We start from the raw sequence: 18431 nt of genomic DNA on the forward strand, positions 1-18431 counted from the left end.
TGTGTGTAATGGATCCATAACAGTGTAGGAGAATATTAGAGGACAAAAAAGACATGAGGTGTTGGGCTTTACAATACCTACCTCCTGCACACCTGGCTGTGCGCCACACACAGACCTAATTCCCACTGTGCTGCGCTGCCTTATGGCAGCCTGAAATGATGTGGTCCCGCTGCCAAACCTCCCTAAAACCACTGCAAAAGTTTGCACCAACATGTGCACTATATGGATATTTATATTCCAGCACAATCCCGCCAAATAATTAATGTATTTTCTTTCTGCAACTAAAGAGGTACCTGAATAGTTTGATTTACTCATTGGTCACACAGGTATGTTTATTGCTCGCTGTTTTACAGTTTTCTTATTGGCTATAAATCACTGCAAATGAGATAAGTTGCGCTTGATCTTGCAGCACCATTTTCTACTTCATGAGGCTATAGTTCATCTTAAATGGGAGTTAATGAGAAAGGTGCTGTGCTAATTAAGTTTTGAATTGCTTAATTGAATCTGGGCTCCAATTTCTTGCTTGGATGAATCAAGGTTATTGGCCAAACGGCTCAGGTAAATGTCACCTAAAGGGGATATATGGTTGGGCCCTGGTTGATGTTAGAAAAATGTGAGAAAATTTGATAAATGATGCAACTTTCTTTGATTTTTCGATTCGATCTAATAAGTTTTAATTCAGGTTTTTCTAATAAGCATTGGTCTATTTTCATTATTGCCTAAAATTAGTAAGTTTATAGTCAGTTTATCCTGTCCAATGATGCCCAGTGTATTGTTGTATCTACATCTGATCTACCCCTCATTTGTCACTCCATCCATCCATCCATCCATCCATCCATCCATCCATCCATCCATCCATCCATCCATCCATCCATCCATCCATCCTCTGTAGATCTGTTTAATCTGAATGTAAACCTTTTTTTTTTCTATTAAAATCTTTTCATTATTCTGTCCATATTTTCACCAACCAAACAATTCATAGATGAAACTGTCGTAGATTAATACTAAACTTGTTAGTTCACAAGTAAAAAAATAACTCTCCAAAAATCAACTTAGAGGTCTAAAAACTACAATCCCGAAATGTTCACAAAATGGGTGTAGGAAGTCTGATAGGGACCCTGATTTTAATATAAAACAATAATGTAGCTTCCAGAAATTTGGGCTTGAAAACACAATTTTGAGTTTGAAATATGAGGCAGTTTAGTGGTGATGAGTACCATGGCAGTGAACATCTTTTTGTTTAACCAGGTGTTTAAATGAGTAAAACAGCCAAAGAGTATTGGCCTGAGTTGTGCAGATTTAAGCCATCAGACCAGCGGCTCATCTTTCCACTGCTATCAGGGTCTGTTCAGGCAGAGAAGCAGACCAGAAAATTTTGAATCAATCACAAAATGCAGCTTAAAAACTGGGGGAAAAAAATGGGGCTGCTCTCAGGGCTGAGTGAGTTGAACCGTCTCTTGCTACTTAAGGGGGCGGATGTCATAATTATCTCTCCTGGACTGCAGCGGAGGGGCCGCAGGCACTGGACGGATCTCAGCTCCGTGGGTGTATATACTGACCATGTTGGCTTTATAGGGCAAGCCACGTCACCTTCAGTTCAGAGGTGGGGGACAAGTCCCCCAGTAATTGCTGAATGCAACTATCCCATGTCTCACAAAACTGAACCAAGCCCCTTTACATCATGCAACAACCCTCACTATCTCACTCTCCTTGTTGCAAAAGCTGCTTGGCATTATAGAAGGATGCACACCATTCTATGCTGCAAGTATATATCGATAAAGGAACTCCTGCTCAGGCAGGTTGCTGTTGTATCTTTGCACCCAATACATCAGTGTATTGAAGTAAATCACCAGGTTGTACTTCTCTGCCCCGCGAAATGTTGTCGAACAAGACGCCTAGTCACTATGCTGTTTTATTGTTGTTGTCCAGGAGTGTTTTTTCAGACACCTGCAAGGAAATAGCCACTTTCCCTGAAAGTGCTTTTGCCATAAAACTCTCTTTCAAGAAGAATATAGAAGCTGCAGGCCAGCCATCTTTTACTGGAGACTGGTGAGTCAATGGAGTCCTCACAGGCCTGCTCATTATGTCCGTTCCACTTGGGGCACTGCTGTTCCTTAGTTTAAGAAGAATGGCTATGATTGAGAGGATTTAAATGACAAAAACGCTTTGCGGGACTATAATGGATTGTTGATTCTGATGAATTGCTTAGCGAGCAGGTTATTTGGAGCAGTAAACACCCGACTGCCTTTGTTTGAAGTGAAACACTCCCATCTGTGGCACCAAAGTCACATGTCCTTCTGGATTGTCTGCAAACATAACTAATCTTCACAATGCCAATATCCAACCCTAATCTGTTGCAATAACAAATAAGGATTTATGGGTATTTTTGTGTGTTTTTTTTTTTTTTGGGGGGGGGGGTTTATATATATAAAAAAAAAAACAACATTTGAAGTTTCTTTCCTTTTTAACAGCACCTCTGAATGTCGTCTAGCAGCTATAATTGCCCTTGGTGGCATTCCAAGTTAATTGGTCTTCAAAGGTCTTGTTCAGGCAGGCGATACAGGTCATCTTAGCCTGTGTAGTTGTTAAATTATCAGGCACTCAATTAAGTCTGCCTCAGTTGCAAAGTTAAAAAAAGGGCTGTACAGACAGAGAGGAGCCAATTTAGTTCAAATTTATAAAGCTTTCCAAATCAGATGCAAACTTAACGGTGAGACATCGTTTTGAATTCAGAATGGTGTTCTCCTGTTTTCCATGAAAGCATTTTCCGCCCTTCTGCCTCTGTCTCTACACCGTTTCCACCAGCCTCTCTCTTTCCGCCGGCTGCAGACTGGATTTCCTCAGACTGGAAATCTGCTCTGAGCGTCACACGAGTTGACTTTTCTCTGTTCTATGGCTCTGCATCACAAAGTTAACCTGCAGTGATCTTTATGTGACAAACGAATGAATAATACTAGCATCTGCTGAATGTACAGTTAGAGAAAAAAGTAAAGGAAGAATAGGAAATAGGAGTTATGAATGATTCAAATGGTCATTATCCATCAGATTTCGATCCAGACAGTGATTTTCTTTGTGCTTAGCTTTGACCTCTTTTTATCTTTTCCTCTAACACAGGATATACGGTTAATGACAATGTTTTTGCTTGGATGGCTGAAAGGTTTTACGCTTAGGGCTTAAAGCTGGGGCCCTGTTGTTTTGATGATATGCCTCACAAGCATGCAAAGGCTTAACATGTTTCTACAATGTGCCAACATGACAAACAGTTATCTAGGAACAGATGCAGTTGCTTAGAGCATCCACAATGTCTTTTTAAGTGTGTTTTTTTTTTTTTTTTATTATAATTAGTTTCTTATCATTCCAGTCATGGGTAGGTCTACTTTATAGAAGTGAACTTGGCAGGATGCTGCTCAGGAACTGTGAGCTTTTATGTGGGCACAATTAGCACCTACCTAAATTGAATCTACACATTTTAAAACCAAACTGCCATAAAACATTCAAATTCTACTGTAAATATGGTTTTAATTTGGTGCTCTTAAAATTACAGTTGAGAGTGTTTCAGTTTATCCCTCTTGTAGTTCTTAGGTACTTATTCAGCAATTTATAAACAACATGAGCTTATACCAACAGCAGATTGAGTTTTCTGTTTTATTTTTTTACACTTCGGTTACTTCTTTGTTGTTTCTAACTTTTTTTCATAATGATTGTAGAAGAAAAGTGTTCTTCAAAGTAGAAATAATGTGTAATTTTGCACAAACATTGAAACATCTATTCTCTTGTTCCATCCTAATAAGCAGATTTGTCAGCACCACATATTTTAAGTGGCTTAATTCTTTTGTCTGGTAGCTAAGCATTGCCTTTCAGGGGTGGTCATTACACTTAAAATTTTTCCTCATTTTACACTTAAAAAACAAAAAAAGAAATGCAAAAATGTTTTCATAGACTAACAATGTGGCACATAATTGTAGACGTGTACTAACCAATCAGGCAGAGATTGGAATAATTTTGTAATCAACAGTTTTCCCCTGATTTGGTCTGATAATCAGTCACTGGCAGGTCAAATAAAGAAAAGAAAAATCTCTATAAATCATTTGATGCATAAATTGTCCGAGTATAAATTATTACTTTTTCCACAACTACTGCTTCCATCAAACATATGCCAAAAATTGGTATTTGTTGAAGTCTTATCACTGCAATCCCTATATAAATGTGATTTTGAGTGAAATTAAAGTTTTTCAAAGTCTTTCTAAATGACATCCCAAAAGTGAGTCATGCATTTGAATTAGCAGTAATTGCTTTCTACTGCAGCTACAGCTACAGATTTTTTTAGGTGTTGTAGTTAGGGCTGCATGTTTTTTGATTTCATGTTGAAAGTTGAAGCTCTGCTCCTGTCTTGGGTTCCTTGTGACCTCTTTCAAGGTTTTATTCCAGGAAATCCCTCTATTTACCACTTCTGGTGGTAATTTGTGGCATTGGAGAATAAAATAGAATAGAATAGAAAACCTCTTAATTGTCCCACAATTGGGAAATTGTGGCATTACACAGTAAAAGATTATAGCAAAATCTGTCACACAAATGTGGACTTTAAAAAGTGTATAAAAAGAATAATTGACAGAGTTAAGAAAATAAATATACTGTACTGCATAGTGTTAAATAATATATATATACATATAATATAAATTGAGGCTTGTTAAAAAGTTGATTTATCTTGGCATGGAGCATATGTGGAGTTAAAAGAAGAATGACCTTTCTTCTGTTATCACTTTACTGACTCCATATCATGCTATACACTTATAAACTATCTAAGACTAGATTTTCTCTGCTGCATGTAATTTTCCTGCTTTTCTCATAAAGTTACCTTTTTATTGCCTGCTCTGAACATATCCATCTCCAGTATGCCAGTCCCCATCAGTGACTCACTGCGGAGCAGAAAGTGTTGCTTTTTTAAAGTGACAGTGTTATAGGCGACACAGAAAAATGCATCTGCTGGCCACAGATGGGTCTCCCTGCAAAACACACCTTGACGCCGCTATAAGTCGGTTGTAATCTGCCTGTTCATTTCTGGAGAACTAATTACTGCGCATTAGTTAAACAGACCATTTGAAATGCAAGCCTACTAAATCACACTTGCCATGGGGAGGCGAGCCGCCCTCCCTTTCCCTTTTTCTTATGCAGACCTTGTGCTTCTATTCTTAGTTCCATCAGCATATGTTTCTATCAGAAATTAAGGTCCACTAGCGTAGAGTTACTGCAAACGTGGGGTGAAGCTATGATTGTACTCGTTAATCCTGACATACTGCAGATGGAAGAAGTTAGCAGAAGTTTTGACTGCTTCTGGGTTGAACAGTATTTTCAGATCAGAGCTGTCAGGATGTGTTAATCAGCAGGGCTGCAGGTAGATCAGTATTGTCAGACATTTCTTACTTGGCGCAGACTCTCATTTTTTTTTCCTCCAGCAGTAAAGTGACAGCTGTTGCAAAAAAAAAAAAAAAATGGTATGACTTTCATAAGAGTTGGACATGCCACCTCATCTGTTGACGCCGCTGTAGATAACAAGCCTTTTATGCTTGCCTTCCCTTACAGAAAAATGGATCAGGCTCGGGCTTTATGGGCTGTTCACGGCTCCAGTGTGTGTTGCTGTCAGTGACAACACCGAACAAGACTACAGCTGTGTTCATTTCCTCCGAAATTGTTACACTAAACTGTCGACCGGATAGATTGCGCTCTACACAGAAAAGTTGAACTAGAGGTCCGTGTTCTGTAATGCTAAACAGTATTAACATTATGTGTGTTACTTTAATACCAAGTATGTCGGATGTTCAGATGATTATATCTGATTGCAAGGCACTGAGCATCATGCGCGTGAAGCGTGCAATATCAGGAATAACTTTCCTGTCCAGCAGCAAAGGCCAAATCGAATTGAAAACAGAATCAATTTAGATGTACTATTGTTGTACTGTAGCATATACCACTATGTAATTTTGACTCCTACATACCAATTAAATGTTTTTCTGAAGAAAAAACATTTAAGGATACAACAACTATGCTTATCTTTTGTATTAAGTTAATTTTGCTCCATGATGCTGTGTGTGTAATTTCCTTGGCTGCAGTTTGTTGGTGTGTGCTCATCTGTGTGCACTGCATCACAAGTGTTAAGCCCTACTCATTGGTCACCTCCATCCAAAGCAGTTTTACAAAAAATAAAGTTGTCTGATGCCCTATTGGGTTAGCTGCCTCCTCAGAAACCATTGCTAACATGATTAATACCTTGCCCTTGTGTTAAAGTACAACCTACCAAATATGTCATATTGTTGTAATATTGCATATAACGATAACATCTTTAATGGAATCAAATTCAATGTTGCCTTTGTTGTCCAGAGAGAGTCTCCATTTGGGTTAAACCTAGTATGTAGGCAAGAACAACTCATTAGATTATTACTGCACGGATGATTATGTTTAAACTGGAGGTATTTACCCCAATTTAGGGAAGTGTGTAGCTTCTCAATTCTGGGCATAGCATTTTAACTGTTGGAAATATTATGAGTTTCCATTAACCATCAAATTGTTAAAATTGCAATTATCAAAACATTAAAAATGTAACAAATGAGTAAAACTGCAATATTGAAAAAAAAAATGTTTTTAAGCTTCGATTGGGTGGTTTTTTTCAGTTGTATCAGAATGGTTATATTTCACAAAACTGCAATGGAAACACTTCTTGAATTACGCAAATCACTTGATCTGCAGCTAGACTGTAAAAGGACAAAGAAGACTGCAAGCATTTAGATGATGACGCCCAAAACGGCAGAACAGTTTTGCCAAAAATCAAATTTGCAATATTTTTTTTTACAAAAACTGCGATTATGATTTTATTTGGATATTGCTTTGCACTAACCCTAAGCTTTTAGATGTTTTAACCCAAGCTTTCAGTTTTTGAAAGCTTGCTTACCCCAAGTCCATTGTTAAAGGACCTAATTTTAACCATTGTGTTAATAAAACGTGTATTTCTACTTGCATGCATGGGTGCTAGGTGCTACAAAGCAGCTCCGTTCTGCATGTTGACACACCAAATACAACCGTTTTGCCTCCACCTAAAGGGGCGTAGGGAGAAATTTAGTGTTATTCTCTTGCCTCTGTGGTTTGAAAATTGCAATTTTTAAAAAAAAAATTGCGATTAGATTGCAAATGCAATTAATTGCCCAGCCTTAGCACACACTGGAGCCCTGACTAAAATATAGGTATGTCCCATGTGATTACCTCTAAGTTATCGCCGGACCAAATTTTTTATGCTCATTTTTAATAGTTTTTTTTTTTGTTTATTTTTATGACAACTGCAAAATGTTGGATTTTCGAATTTAGCAGAATATTGACACAGTTTTGTTCACATTTTAATGCATGCACAGCTAGTGCAGCTGCCTAATTTCACCACTACAAGCAAACCATGTAGGAGACTGTATACCAGTTAAATAAGATTTCATGTTGTTTTTTATTTTATCATTATTATTATTTTTTTTATTCATGACCATCTGAGCACTGTATCTTTGCCTAAAAGGTTTATTTTCACCCCAATTTTTTCTGGTTATATTACTTGGTCAATGTCTCACACAACAAGTCTCACATTGCTTTCCTGTTGGATATTGTTCAAGTCTTCAGCCAGCATTCCATGTAATAATTTTGAAAAAAAAAACAAACAAATGCACATGTTGGAGGCTTGATCTGATGTCCCTTCTTGTCACATGGGATGGAAGCCTTTAAAATGACAATATGAATGGGTGTCATAATATGACGGAGCACTTCATATCCAGTCAACTTTACAGCTGGCTGAAATGAAGTGTGAACAGTCTATTTCTGGGTTTTCAAGTGGGCAGACCCTGTTATCTGTGTTAACGCAGTTGGGGGGCTCTATGTTTGATAAATATTCTATTAGCACCTTTTCTTTTCTTCTCAACTCTTTCTCTGTGGTCCGACCCACCTCTGCTTCACTCTGCTTTTGATGTTGGACGGTGAGAAGAGCAGAGATCTCACAGGGCCTCACTAGATACCTAATTGAATTGTCTGAGCAGTGAGAGAAGCACATTTGAATCTGTACATAGGAGAGCAATACAAGAGCAGCACCGGAAAAAATGTTTCATCTCCTCCGGCCGTCACAGAGGAGTCACATGCAACATTGATTGCCTGAAAAATGGATCAGTTAAAGAAGTCTGTTTGAAATCCAGAAGACAGAGTGGTAGGTTACTGCCTCCAATACCTCCCGTTAGCATTGCCGTCATGCAGATAACATAAGTTAATACCCTTTTTTTTCCCATTTGGATTGTCCTTAAAGCCAGGAAGGCACAGTGATGATTGCTTAAGGCATAGAGATTCTTAAACAAGTTCAAGTTTATAACCAATAAGAAAGAAGATATTTTGTCCCTCATTTACATTCCCTGTCCCAATGATTGACATTAAATAGTCATTCATAAATAAGGAGTTGGACTAATTACATTTTCATTGGTGGTACCGTCTGAAGCACTGTTGCTTGCAGCAAGATGACGTGGGATTGAGTCCCAGCCTAGAGTCTTTCTGCATGGAGTTTGTATGTTCTCCCAATGCATGTGTGGGTAATCTGTCTTCCTCCCAGAGTCCAACAACATGACTGTTAGGTTAATTGGTTTCTCTGAATTGCCATTATGTGACAGAGTGTTTGCGTGATTGTATGTCTCTCTGTTGCCCTGCGATACACTGGCTACATGTCCAGGGTGTACCCTGCCTTTCGCCCATAGACTGCGTGAGATGAGCACCAGCTGACCCTGCTGGATAAACAGAAGAAGTTGGATGGATGGTTCAGAAATATTAGCATCTGGAGGCAACAGAAAATCACACAGTTGCTAAGTCAGAAATACTGAAAGGATTTTAAAAGAAATATCAAACTTGAAAGAATTTATCTTGTCGGAACGAACATAAAGGAAGAAAATAGGCAGAGAAATATTTGCTTATTAGTCTTTTTACATACCTTTCAAATGCTAAAGCATGATTTTACTTCAAATTATTTTTCTTCATTGGTTCATTCATTTGTTTTCATCATGTCTAGCTGTCCTTTTTGTTGGTCTGTTCATTTTAACCCTTTATCCATTGATATCGCGGTTAGATTGTCCGTACGGATGTCCATTTGTATGTGTCTTTCATATCAGCTATCATTTTGTTATATTTGTTTGGCAGTTTATTTTCATTTTGGTTTTGCATTTGGCCATCTGTCCATATGTTAGTTTCTCTCGCCTACGGTCCGTATGTTATCTGTTCAACTGTCTGCCTTTCTGTTGATTTGACAGTTGTCCTCCCATCGGTTTGGTAGCTTTGTTTCTTAGTGCTTGTATTTGATTAGTATAATAACAAAAATAAGTTACCTTCGTATTTGCAGTTTTTAGATCAAGAAGAGAAGGTTAAGTTTCATTATGAACATACAATAAGTTATAAATTTTTCACATTCAGTAATTAAATAAACCTAACATGATCATTGGTGTATTCTCAGCAAAAGGTATGCATCCACCAATTTAGGTGAGTAATATAAAAGTACAGTAATTTACACTTGCTAAAAAAACGTGCTACAAAAGACAAAACTGTAAATGTTACTCTGGAAAACTCTGGAATGTAAAAAACTTTGTTAATGATAGTAAGTAGGAAAAACATCCTAAAGAAAACGTCACATGCGGCTGGAAAGAGGGAATTATTCTCTTCACTGTCTTTTGTCATACTGTATGTGCAAATTCTTTGTTTTCTACGAGTGTTGTAATGACTTAGTGAAAATTTCCACACTGTCCGTGTCTTATTTTGTCATGGTGAGTCTGTGCACAGAATGTCCCTGGAGGGAAGAACACACAACTAACTATTCTGGTGTAGATTTGTCTGGGTTTCTTTTTTTTTTTTTTGGAGAGGAAGGAGATATTATTAGTTCATTTGTTTTGAGACACACTTCGTGCAGACAAATAGTCTCATTTATAACAACTAATTGGAACTTTGGAAAGGATTTGGGATTTAATCATCCTTCTTCTTTATAAACTGTTTTAAATAATCTCCAACTCACAAACTGCAATGATTTTCAGGTTGGTTGAGATAAGTGAGTTAATCAGATATGCGTGATTTGCTGACAGTGACCTTACTGTTTATCTCTGAATACCTTATAGAAAAGATTTGGTTTTATTCAATTTTTCACCTGACCACACAAAGGCTTATCAAAGCAAAAAAAGTGTGCAATCCATGTTGAAGAAGAGAGAAATTGCTGGAAAGAGGTGAAATGTTCTCTGAGAGGTCTTCTGTTTGTAGTGAGAGTTTAAAGGAATATGCGTGGTGTTTTGCAACAGGGATTTACATCTTAACTTTGAGGCCACGTTCCCAGTCGTGCAAACTCACACATACTCTGTATCTGCTGTAGGCCAAATTCCCAGTCAGAGTGTGCCCACGCCTCATCGACTCAACTGGGCGGAAGTATTCTCCCGAACTTAATTCAAATAAAGGGCTGAGTATCGCAGCTGAGTCATGAGTCAGAGGATTCATTCGCCAACAAACCGAGGCTGCATCAGCTGAGCCGGGCTTGCCCATTCTAGCTTTTTTACATGATAATCACATTCATTACTGAGAAGAGCTGTCATATTTCAGCATCCTATCTCTGAAAAGTCTGTTCCTTAACATGGAATGCCTGGTCTTGCTTGATCTTAGGAAAAAGTCAACACTACCCCACTGGTCCCCTGGGAGTGTAATAGATTTTGATCAAGTGCTGATTCTGCTCTCCTGAGAAGTCAGATTTTGCTTTTTTCTTAGTCAGTCAGTCTGAATCTAACAGAGAAAAAAGATGAAAACTTCTTAATAGAAGCCCGGTGGTATTTTGAGTGGGCAGCACTGTCAGCTTGTGAGATCAAGACATCAGACAGCCTCTAAAAATTCACCCTGATGTGTTGATGGCATGCTTTTTTAGGGGGTTAACCAGAAATCTAAATCAGTCATATGGAGTGGTTGTCATAAATGTTGCTTTGACATAGAAGGAAGCGACTTTTACATTGTATGAATCACACCAAGAAAGTCTTAAGCTTGATGAGTCAGTATGATAAAGGGCAGAGAATTCAGTCAAACGAGAGTCATTTTTTTAAAAGAAGCTGTATCCCACACTGAGTCAGTGGAAAAAGACTATCCCTGTTTCTTTTCTCACATGGTCAAAGGGTTTGTCTTTTGGTAAAATAAAGCATGCATATTCACACACTGGACTCTAAAGATGAAGCCCAATGCCGCACAAAGTCTCTGGCTTTTTAGATAGACATTAGGAGGCTTATAACCAGGTATATTTACAGGACTTTAATTCAAACCTTGTGGAATCAAGCCTTAAATTTCAATGTATTTTAAGTTAATTTTGATAAACCAACATAAAGACATAATTGGGATGTTGGCCATTGAATGTAAAACTCTCAGAAGTGGGGTGTGAAGGTCTTTTTTTGTTCTTTTTCTCCGAACATCATGAATAAAATGCAGTCCAACCAGTTGTCTTGTTCCCCCAATGAGCAAATACAAGACGAAATGTCACCATGCACACCAAGGAATGCACCAATCAGGTTAAAGTTTAAGACATTTTCGCAAAGGTTGGAAAATAGCATTCCAAACCTACACACCACCTAAGAGCACTGTAAACTATGTGTTCTAAATAGTTAGTATTAGAAAACAATAGATGAGACATAGCAAAACATCCACCCAGGTGTCAAGACAAAACATCTTGCTTTAGGAAGCATCATTTATGACCTTAGATTTTAGATTGTAAAGCATTTAAATTTTTGTATTTTGGTTTTCCAGAGATTGTCAAGGTTAATTTAGGATTTATATGAAAAACTGAGCTTGAAATAATACTTTCAGGTATTTTAAATGTTTTAAGTCAACAAGAAGGTAAAAGAGGAAACTAAAGAGGGAGTTTCTTTTTACTGCTGCCAAATGCTTGATCAGAATGAGGGATTCACTGGAAAACTTTGGAAGAACCACTTAAATTAAGTTTGTATTGCATATAACATAAGTTTAATCTGTGGTTCAATGGTATAAATGCATTTTTTTTGACTAAGTAAATGGTCAATGAAAATGAATTACACCAGGTTCTTTTAAAATGTGTGACTTTGGTTTATTTCCAAAGCTTCAATTGAATCTAATTTATAGAAACTGATTTGAAATATGTCACAATTCTTAAAAAAAAAAGACAACCTGTAAGGTAGAATTTTAAGAGACGTACTAGCTTTGGGTTGACCATCACATAGAATCCTAATAAACACATTAAAGTTTGTGATTAAAATATAAAATGTAAGCAGTTCAAAAGAAAGCCATGTTTTTGAAAGGTAATGTATATAGATTGGTTTCTTTAAAGACAATCCTTTTAAAGAGAACCAAATACTGCACAAGATCTTATGTACTAGGGGACACATTACTGATTGCACATTCAAATGTGCAATCAGTAATGTGTAAATGTGTTTTTACTCAATGTAAGGAATTAAGAATAATGGATGCTTGTATATTTATTTATATATATATATATATATATATATAGGCTTTTCTTTAATGTTAAGTCAGTTGCAGGACAAGAATGGCTTGAATGTAAAACAACTTGCGTTCCCTTCATGCATATAATTATCTCATAAAGGCATGTTCACATTACTGTTTTTTTTACACATGGAAATCATGTGATTTCCATGTCTCACTAAAACTGAGAGTATTGCATCTAAAAATAAATTGTGTATTAATTACCAAGTGTATACATTCTTTTAAGCATATGTACTCAAAATCTTTTTTTCTATCCCCTTCCTGTCTTCACAGATGTCCCGATTCAGAATGCAGCCCTGTATCATTTTCATCGCCTTTTTTCTCTCTGCGGCTCAAACCCAAGATATCCATCCCTCAAAGGCATCATCCTCCATCAGTGAGTCGTGTGACTCTCTGTGTTCCTGTGAGGCAAAGGATGGTGTCCTTCATCTTAACTGTGAGCAGAGAAACATCAGCAAAATCTCACAAATCCAAATCCCATCAGGCGTCTCCTTCCATCTGAACCTTTACAAAAATGACTTAGTTGAGCTGCGAGTCGAGGAAATGGAAGGGCTTAGGGGCGCCCTTTCTCTGCACATCGGGGGTAATAGCATACAAGAGCTGGAGCCAGGGGTCTTTAGCACTCTTGGTTCGCTGAAAAAGCTCCACATAAATAGCAATTTTCTCGTCACCCTGAAAGAGGACACTTTTCAGGGTCTGGTAAACTTAGAGTTTCTTCAAGCCGACACAAATTTCATTCGGATCATCGAACCGGGGGCCTTCAACAAACTTATTCGCCTCAAAGTCCTCATCCTCAATGACAATTCCATTGAGTTTTTACCCAGCAACATCTTCCGTTTTGTGCCTCTCACCCACCTGGATCTACGGGGCAACAAGCTCCAAACCCTGCCATATGTAGGCTTTCTGGAGCATATTGGGAGGATCATGGAGCTACTTCTGGAGGACAACAACTGGATCTGTGATTGTGATATTCTCCATTTAAAAACATGGATGGAAAATATGAGGGCCCAGTCAGTCATCAGCGATGTTATTTGTAGCTCACCACAACACCTGAAGGGAACCATTCTGGCCAAAGTCAAACGGGATGTTTTGTGCCCGTTCCATAAAGACCTTCCCATTGAGGGACCACCGTCTTTGGATTTAGTTGTTACGCCATCATCCCAAGTGACTCAGATTCCTAAATTGCAACCATCCCATATTCCTGAAAATCCTTGTGTGGAGCATTGTTCATGCCACACTCACCCAGTGGCTGGCTTCTTGATGCACTGTCAGGACCGAGGAATTCAGAAGGTGTCTGATATCGGAATACTTCAGCAAAGCCCAACTAAACTGGTCATGACAGGGAACATGATCCAGAAACTCTTGAAATATGATTTTGTCACATATGATAGTTTGGAATTACTTAACCTGGCAAACAACCGAATTGACTATATAGATAATGAAACATTTCTCAGCCTTAGCAGCTTGAAAAAGCTTCATCTGAATGGAAACAGGATAGAAAAACTTTTCTCCACCATGTTTGTGGGTCTCCATAACCTGGAGTACCTCTACCTGGAATACAACCTTCTAAAGGAGATTGCCCCAGGCACGTTCAATCCCTTGCCAAACCTAAAGCTGCTGTCACTAAACAACAACCTGCTGAGTTCGCTTCCAGCTCAGATCTTCCGTAATGTGCCCCTGACCAAATTAAACCTGAGGAAGAACCTGCTAATGCACCTGCCAGTAAGCAACGTGCTGGATCAGCTTGATGCACTGGAGCAGATCTATTTAGAGGACAACCCCTGGGACTGCAGCTGCGATTTGCTTAGCCTCAAGCAATGGCTGGAGAAGCTCAGAAAAGACACAGTGGTGGGCCCTGTTCTTTGTCATACCCCAAAGAAAGTAATGCAGGAGGAACTGAGAAGTCTTCATCATGAAAAGCTATGTCCCAGTTTGGGAACATACCACACAAGGCCTCCAGGTGATGAGGAAACGGCTACTGCCACGTTTGAGCCACCTGAGAATTGGAGAATTTCTCTGACCGACACCATTCCTCTGTCAGTGCTAATCCTCAGTCTCCTCGTCTTCGTCCTCATGATCATATTCTGCTCGGCCGGCTTGGTGGTCTTTGTGGTGCACCGGAGGCGACGAAGGGCCAAGAAAAAGGCAGCGGAGGACCCGGCAAGGGAAAACACTAGCAGCGCCTCTCCTATCCACCTACATTATAGTATGTACGGACAGAAGACCACTCATCACACTGTTACCCAGAGAACAGGTCCCACATCCCTGTATGAGGACAGATCCCACAGTCCAATTGTACAGATCTGCCGGAACCCCACCTACTGCTCCCAGCACAAAGGCCACAACTCTGATCTTGATTACAGCCTGGACGATTCAAAGCACCACGTCTGCCGGAGCATCATGGAAAAAGAGAACACCTCCCCCCTAACAGGAAACCCAAAGTACAGGGCCATAGCTGACGAATGCCAGGCAGAGTTTGTTGCTCTTGGGACTCCCAGCTCCCTGTACAGGAACATCTTGGAGAGGGAGAAGGAGCTGCAGCAACAGCTTGGAATAACAGAGTACTTCAGGAAAAACCTGCCCCAACTACAGCCCACCACCGCCATGCCGGTTCCAGGGCACCAGGAGGAGTTAAAGCTCATGGAGACAATAATGTATACAAGACCACGCAAGGTCATGCTGGAACAAACCAAGAATGAGTACTTTGAGCTCAAAGCAAACCTGCACACTGAGCCAGACTACTTGGAGGTTCTGGAGCACCAGACTGCATTTAACTGAAATGAAATATGTATCTTATCTGAACCAAGTGCCTTGGCCTGTTTGCCCTCCTGTACTTTCCACAGTGTGAAATGTATAAACATAGAAATATGATAGAAATATATATCTACACTCACAGGGACATTTTTTTTTTTTTATTGTAGCACAGAATGTAACTGGTTTGAACTTTTTCTATGCGCATCTTGTGAGGTAGCTGGTTAATAGTGAAATATTTTAGAAATGAATCAATCAAACCTTTATTTGCTGACACCAGTATCTTTTGTTTTTGTACTTTGTGTCAAATTTGGGCTGATTTACGATTTGTACTTTCAAAGGAAAGAAAAACAAGAGGTAATAGTTGTGAATCCAACAGGAAAGGATGGAATTTGCATGAAATCCCTTTTTCAATCTTTTAGTGAACTTCTTGGTGAATCCAAATAAATGGCGCTAGTAGATGTATTTATGAGTTACGATTTGTTGGACATTTTAATTTGTGTTTTATTTATTTTAAAACAGGGGCCATAAAACGGAGGACAACAGAGGAGCAAGTTTGAATCCAATATAAAGAAAAATTATAAAATAAATTTTTTTTTTTGGTTTATCTTTAAAGTGCATCAAAGTAACTCCTGTTGGCGGTGCTTATGATGGATTTGGTAAATTAAAAATTCATCAGAATTTTTCTTTCCCCTTACCTGTGTTTGTACATTCTATATCAAGTATAGAGCTCCTCCAGTTACAATCTCTGGCCAACTGGTTGGTGCATCTCTAGTCAATATTTTCATCTAAATCAAACAAGGACGAAGCCGTCGCCGTCTGCAGAGCAGGCCTGGGTTAAAACCTACGGTGAAATCCCCTCAATCAGCTTTTTACATGTGATTAAATTTTCATGCTCCTTCAGTAGCCAAGTGAATTGATCCAGCACAACCCCCAGCTCAGCCTTCTCGCAGGATAAAGCAGATGTTTGGAAAGAATCGAGTGAATTTCAATCAGTGCTTGACCCGAATTCCGCTTAATCAGTCTATCCTGATTCTGGCCGTGACCTGATTACACCCCCTGTCAACCCCCTTCCCCCCGAGAGCAGCTTTAAGGCTGGAACCAGAATGCTTGTTGTGCCGTAGAGTCAGCAATTCATCCAGCCAAGTACATTGAAAAACAGGGATAGGAGCATGGTTACACTGCTGTCCTCCTGACAGATGATTGATCCAACACGCTGCAGAGCTGCAGTCAGAGGAACTTTATTTTTATAAGAGCTGAACAGATCAGTCAGAGTGGAGTACAGTACCAACACAACTTGTAAAAAACGCATTGCACTATTCAAACGCCATAAGATGGTGCATGACAATCAACAGGAGTCCTGCTGAAATGGTTTAGTTTTAATTTCTGCCAGAATTGAGCCACCGATACGTGCTCATTTCACGTGCTTTTTGTATGTGTGTGAGACCGATGCCATTATTTTCTTTTGAAACCATTAAACAACATCCAGGAACATTTTGAAAAAAAAGAAAAGAGAAAAAAAGAGACTTAAAGGACCAGATTTATGTTCCTGTTTTCAGAAACAGCTCATGTAAGCACACCCTGTAGCTTTTCTATCTTAACTAGATTGACTTATTTATTCTGTATATTTTGTACATACTTCTGTTCTATTTTATCTTTGGGTTTTGTGTGCCTTCAGTGCTGTACAGAATATAAACAGAAGTTGTATCTGAAAGAGGAAAAATAAAGAATTGCTTTATGATGTGACTTTGGAAATTGTTGTGGCCTTGCTGCTTCCCAGCATTGCTCCGCTTCTACACTAATTAACTCACCAGGTAACCCGGACTGCATTAGTAAGACTTTTCTTCTAAATGTTTAATCTGCCCTCCACAGTGCTTATGGATATTTAGGTGGATGTACATGTTTAAGCAGCATTTCTTGTTTTCCCTGCTGTGTGAATAATTTGGCTCCCTACTGATAGAAAAAGCATAGTCCTTAATCACTCTGCAGCAGCTTCAGGATTCTTCTCCAGCCCTTTTCTCCTTTTTTTCGTTTGCAGATCCTTTCATTTTTCTATAATAACCCACAGATCTCAAATTCTGCTGCAAGAATACATATAGCCTCTGAAGCTTGAAATGCTCAAGCACACAATCTGGCATGCAGAGCTCGCAACTAAAAACAGAAGCACCATCTGCAAGAAAAAATAACTATATATTTGCATGAACACATTCTTTAAGCAAACATGCAGTGTACACAGTTTCTACTCATACGTCATCACCTAAAGGTTCGACTTCAGTGTAAGTAGACTATATTTAGAGATTAAATATTTTAAATTCTCAAGAAATCTTTCTTACTTCCTATATACACTTGTTAGTCAGACCAGTAACCAGGCATGTTTTGCAATGTCACAGTAATGATAGATATTTTGTCTCACAACTAAAACTGTTTCCTTGGGATATCATATGACAGACCAACACAACAAACAGAATTCAGAAGCAAAAGAATAATGATGCCCTGCTTTTTAAGAAAAAAAAACAGGAAAAAAGTGAAATGTGTGGGGTGCCTTTTTAATAAGCATCTATGACTCGATACTTTGCAGAAGGACATTTTACTGTGATTGAAGTATGTCTGCAAACTTTACTTATGTAGAAACAGAATTTTTAAATCATTTTAAAAGTATAGTAGTGGCTCAAATCATGTCAGATTTGAGGGAGAGATCATTGATCATTCTTGTCTTACAGTGAAGCTCTGCCTCAGTTTCAAGCCTTTTTTACCGATTACTCTGCTTTGTATCACTTAGCTGCTTTGTCCTTGCTAAGGGAAAGTATATCTACAGCATAATGCTGCAGAGAAACATATTTTACCCAGTTTGGTTTGTTTTCTGTGGTGTTTTCTGCATGTTTTTGTCTCAAATGACCTAAATACCTTGTTTGCAGTTAATGCATCATCTACATTTATTATGGTAAACAGCCAACAGTATTTATTTATTTTTTTATCTCTATGTACCACAATGCTCAATCCAGCAGAATTACAATCAGGATTAGCTAGTTATCAACTGGCTAACTCACACCTGCTTTAACTGATCAGGAAGCTGTGAGCATGAACAAACAAAGGGGGCCGTTTTATGCATGGGCGTAAAAGGCTGAGTGCCACATTGCTCCTGTAAA

The 18431-nt window shown here is 38.7% G+C and overlaps 1 protein-coding gene across 1 annotated transcript in view; it reads left to right on the forward strand.

Annotated features, from left to right (window-relative positions):
• The window catches only part of slitrk6 (SLIT and NTRK like family member 6), a 17569-nt gene extending 674 nt beyond the window's left edge, over positions 1 to 16895 (forward strand). The window contains exon 2 of the mRNA XM_015383277.1: positions 12808 to 16895. Within this exon, the coding sequence (XP_015238763.1) occupies positions 12808 to 15312 (2505 nt within the window). The 3' untranslated portion in view covers positions 15313 to 16895. The remainder of the gene's footprint in view (positions 1 to 12807) is intronic.
• Positions 16896 to 18431: the final 1536 nt, after the last annotated feature.

The sequence above is a fragment of the Cyprinodon variegatus genome, unplaced genomic scaffold, assembly GCF_000732505.1.
Source record: "Cyprinodon variegatus isolate N-32 unplaced genomic scaffold, C_variegatus-1.0 Scaffold280, whole genome shotgun sequence".
NCBI lineage: Eukaryota > Metazoa > Chordata > Actinopteri > Cyprinodontiformes > Cyprinodontidae > Cyprinodon > Cyprinodon variegatus.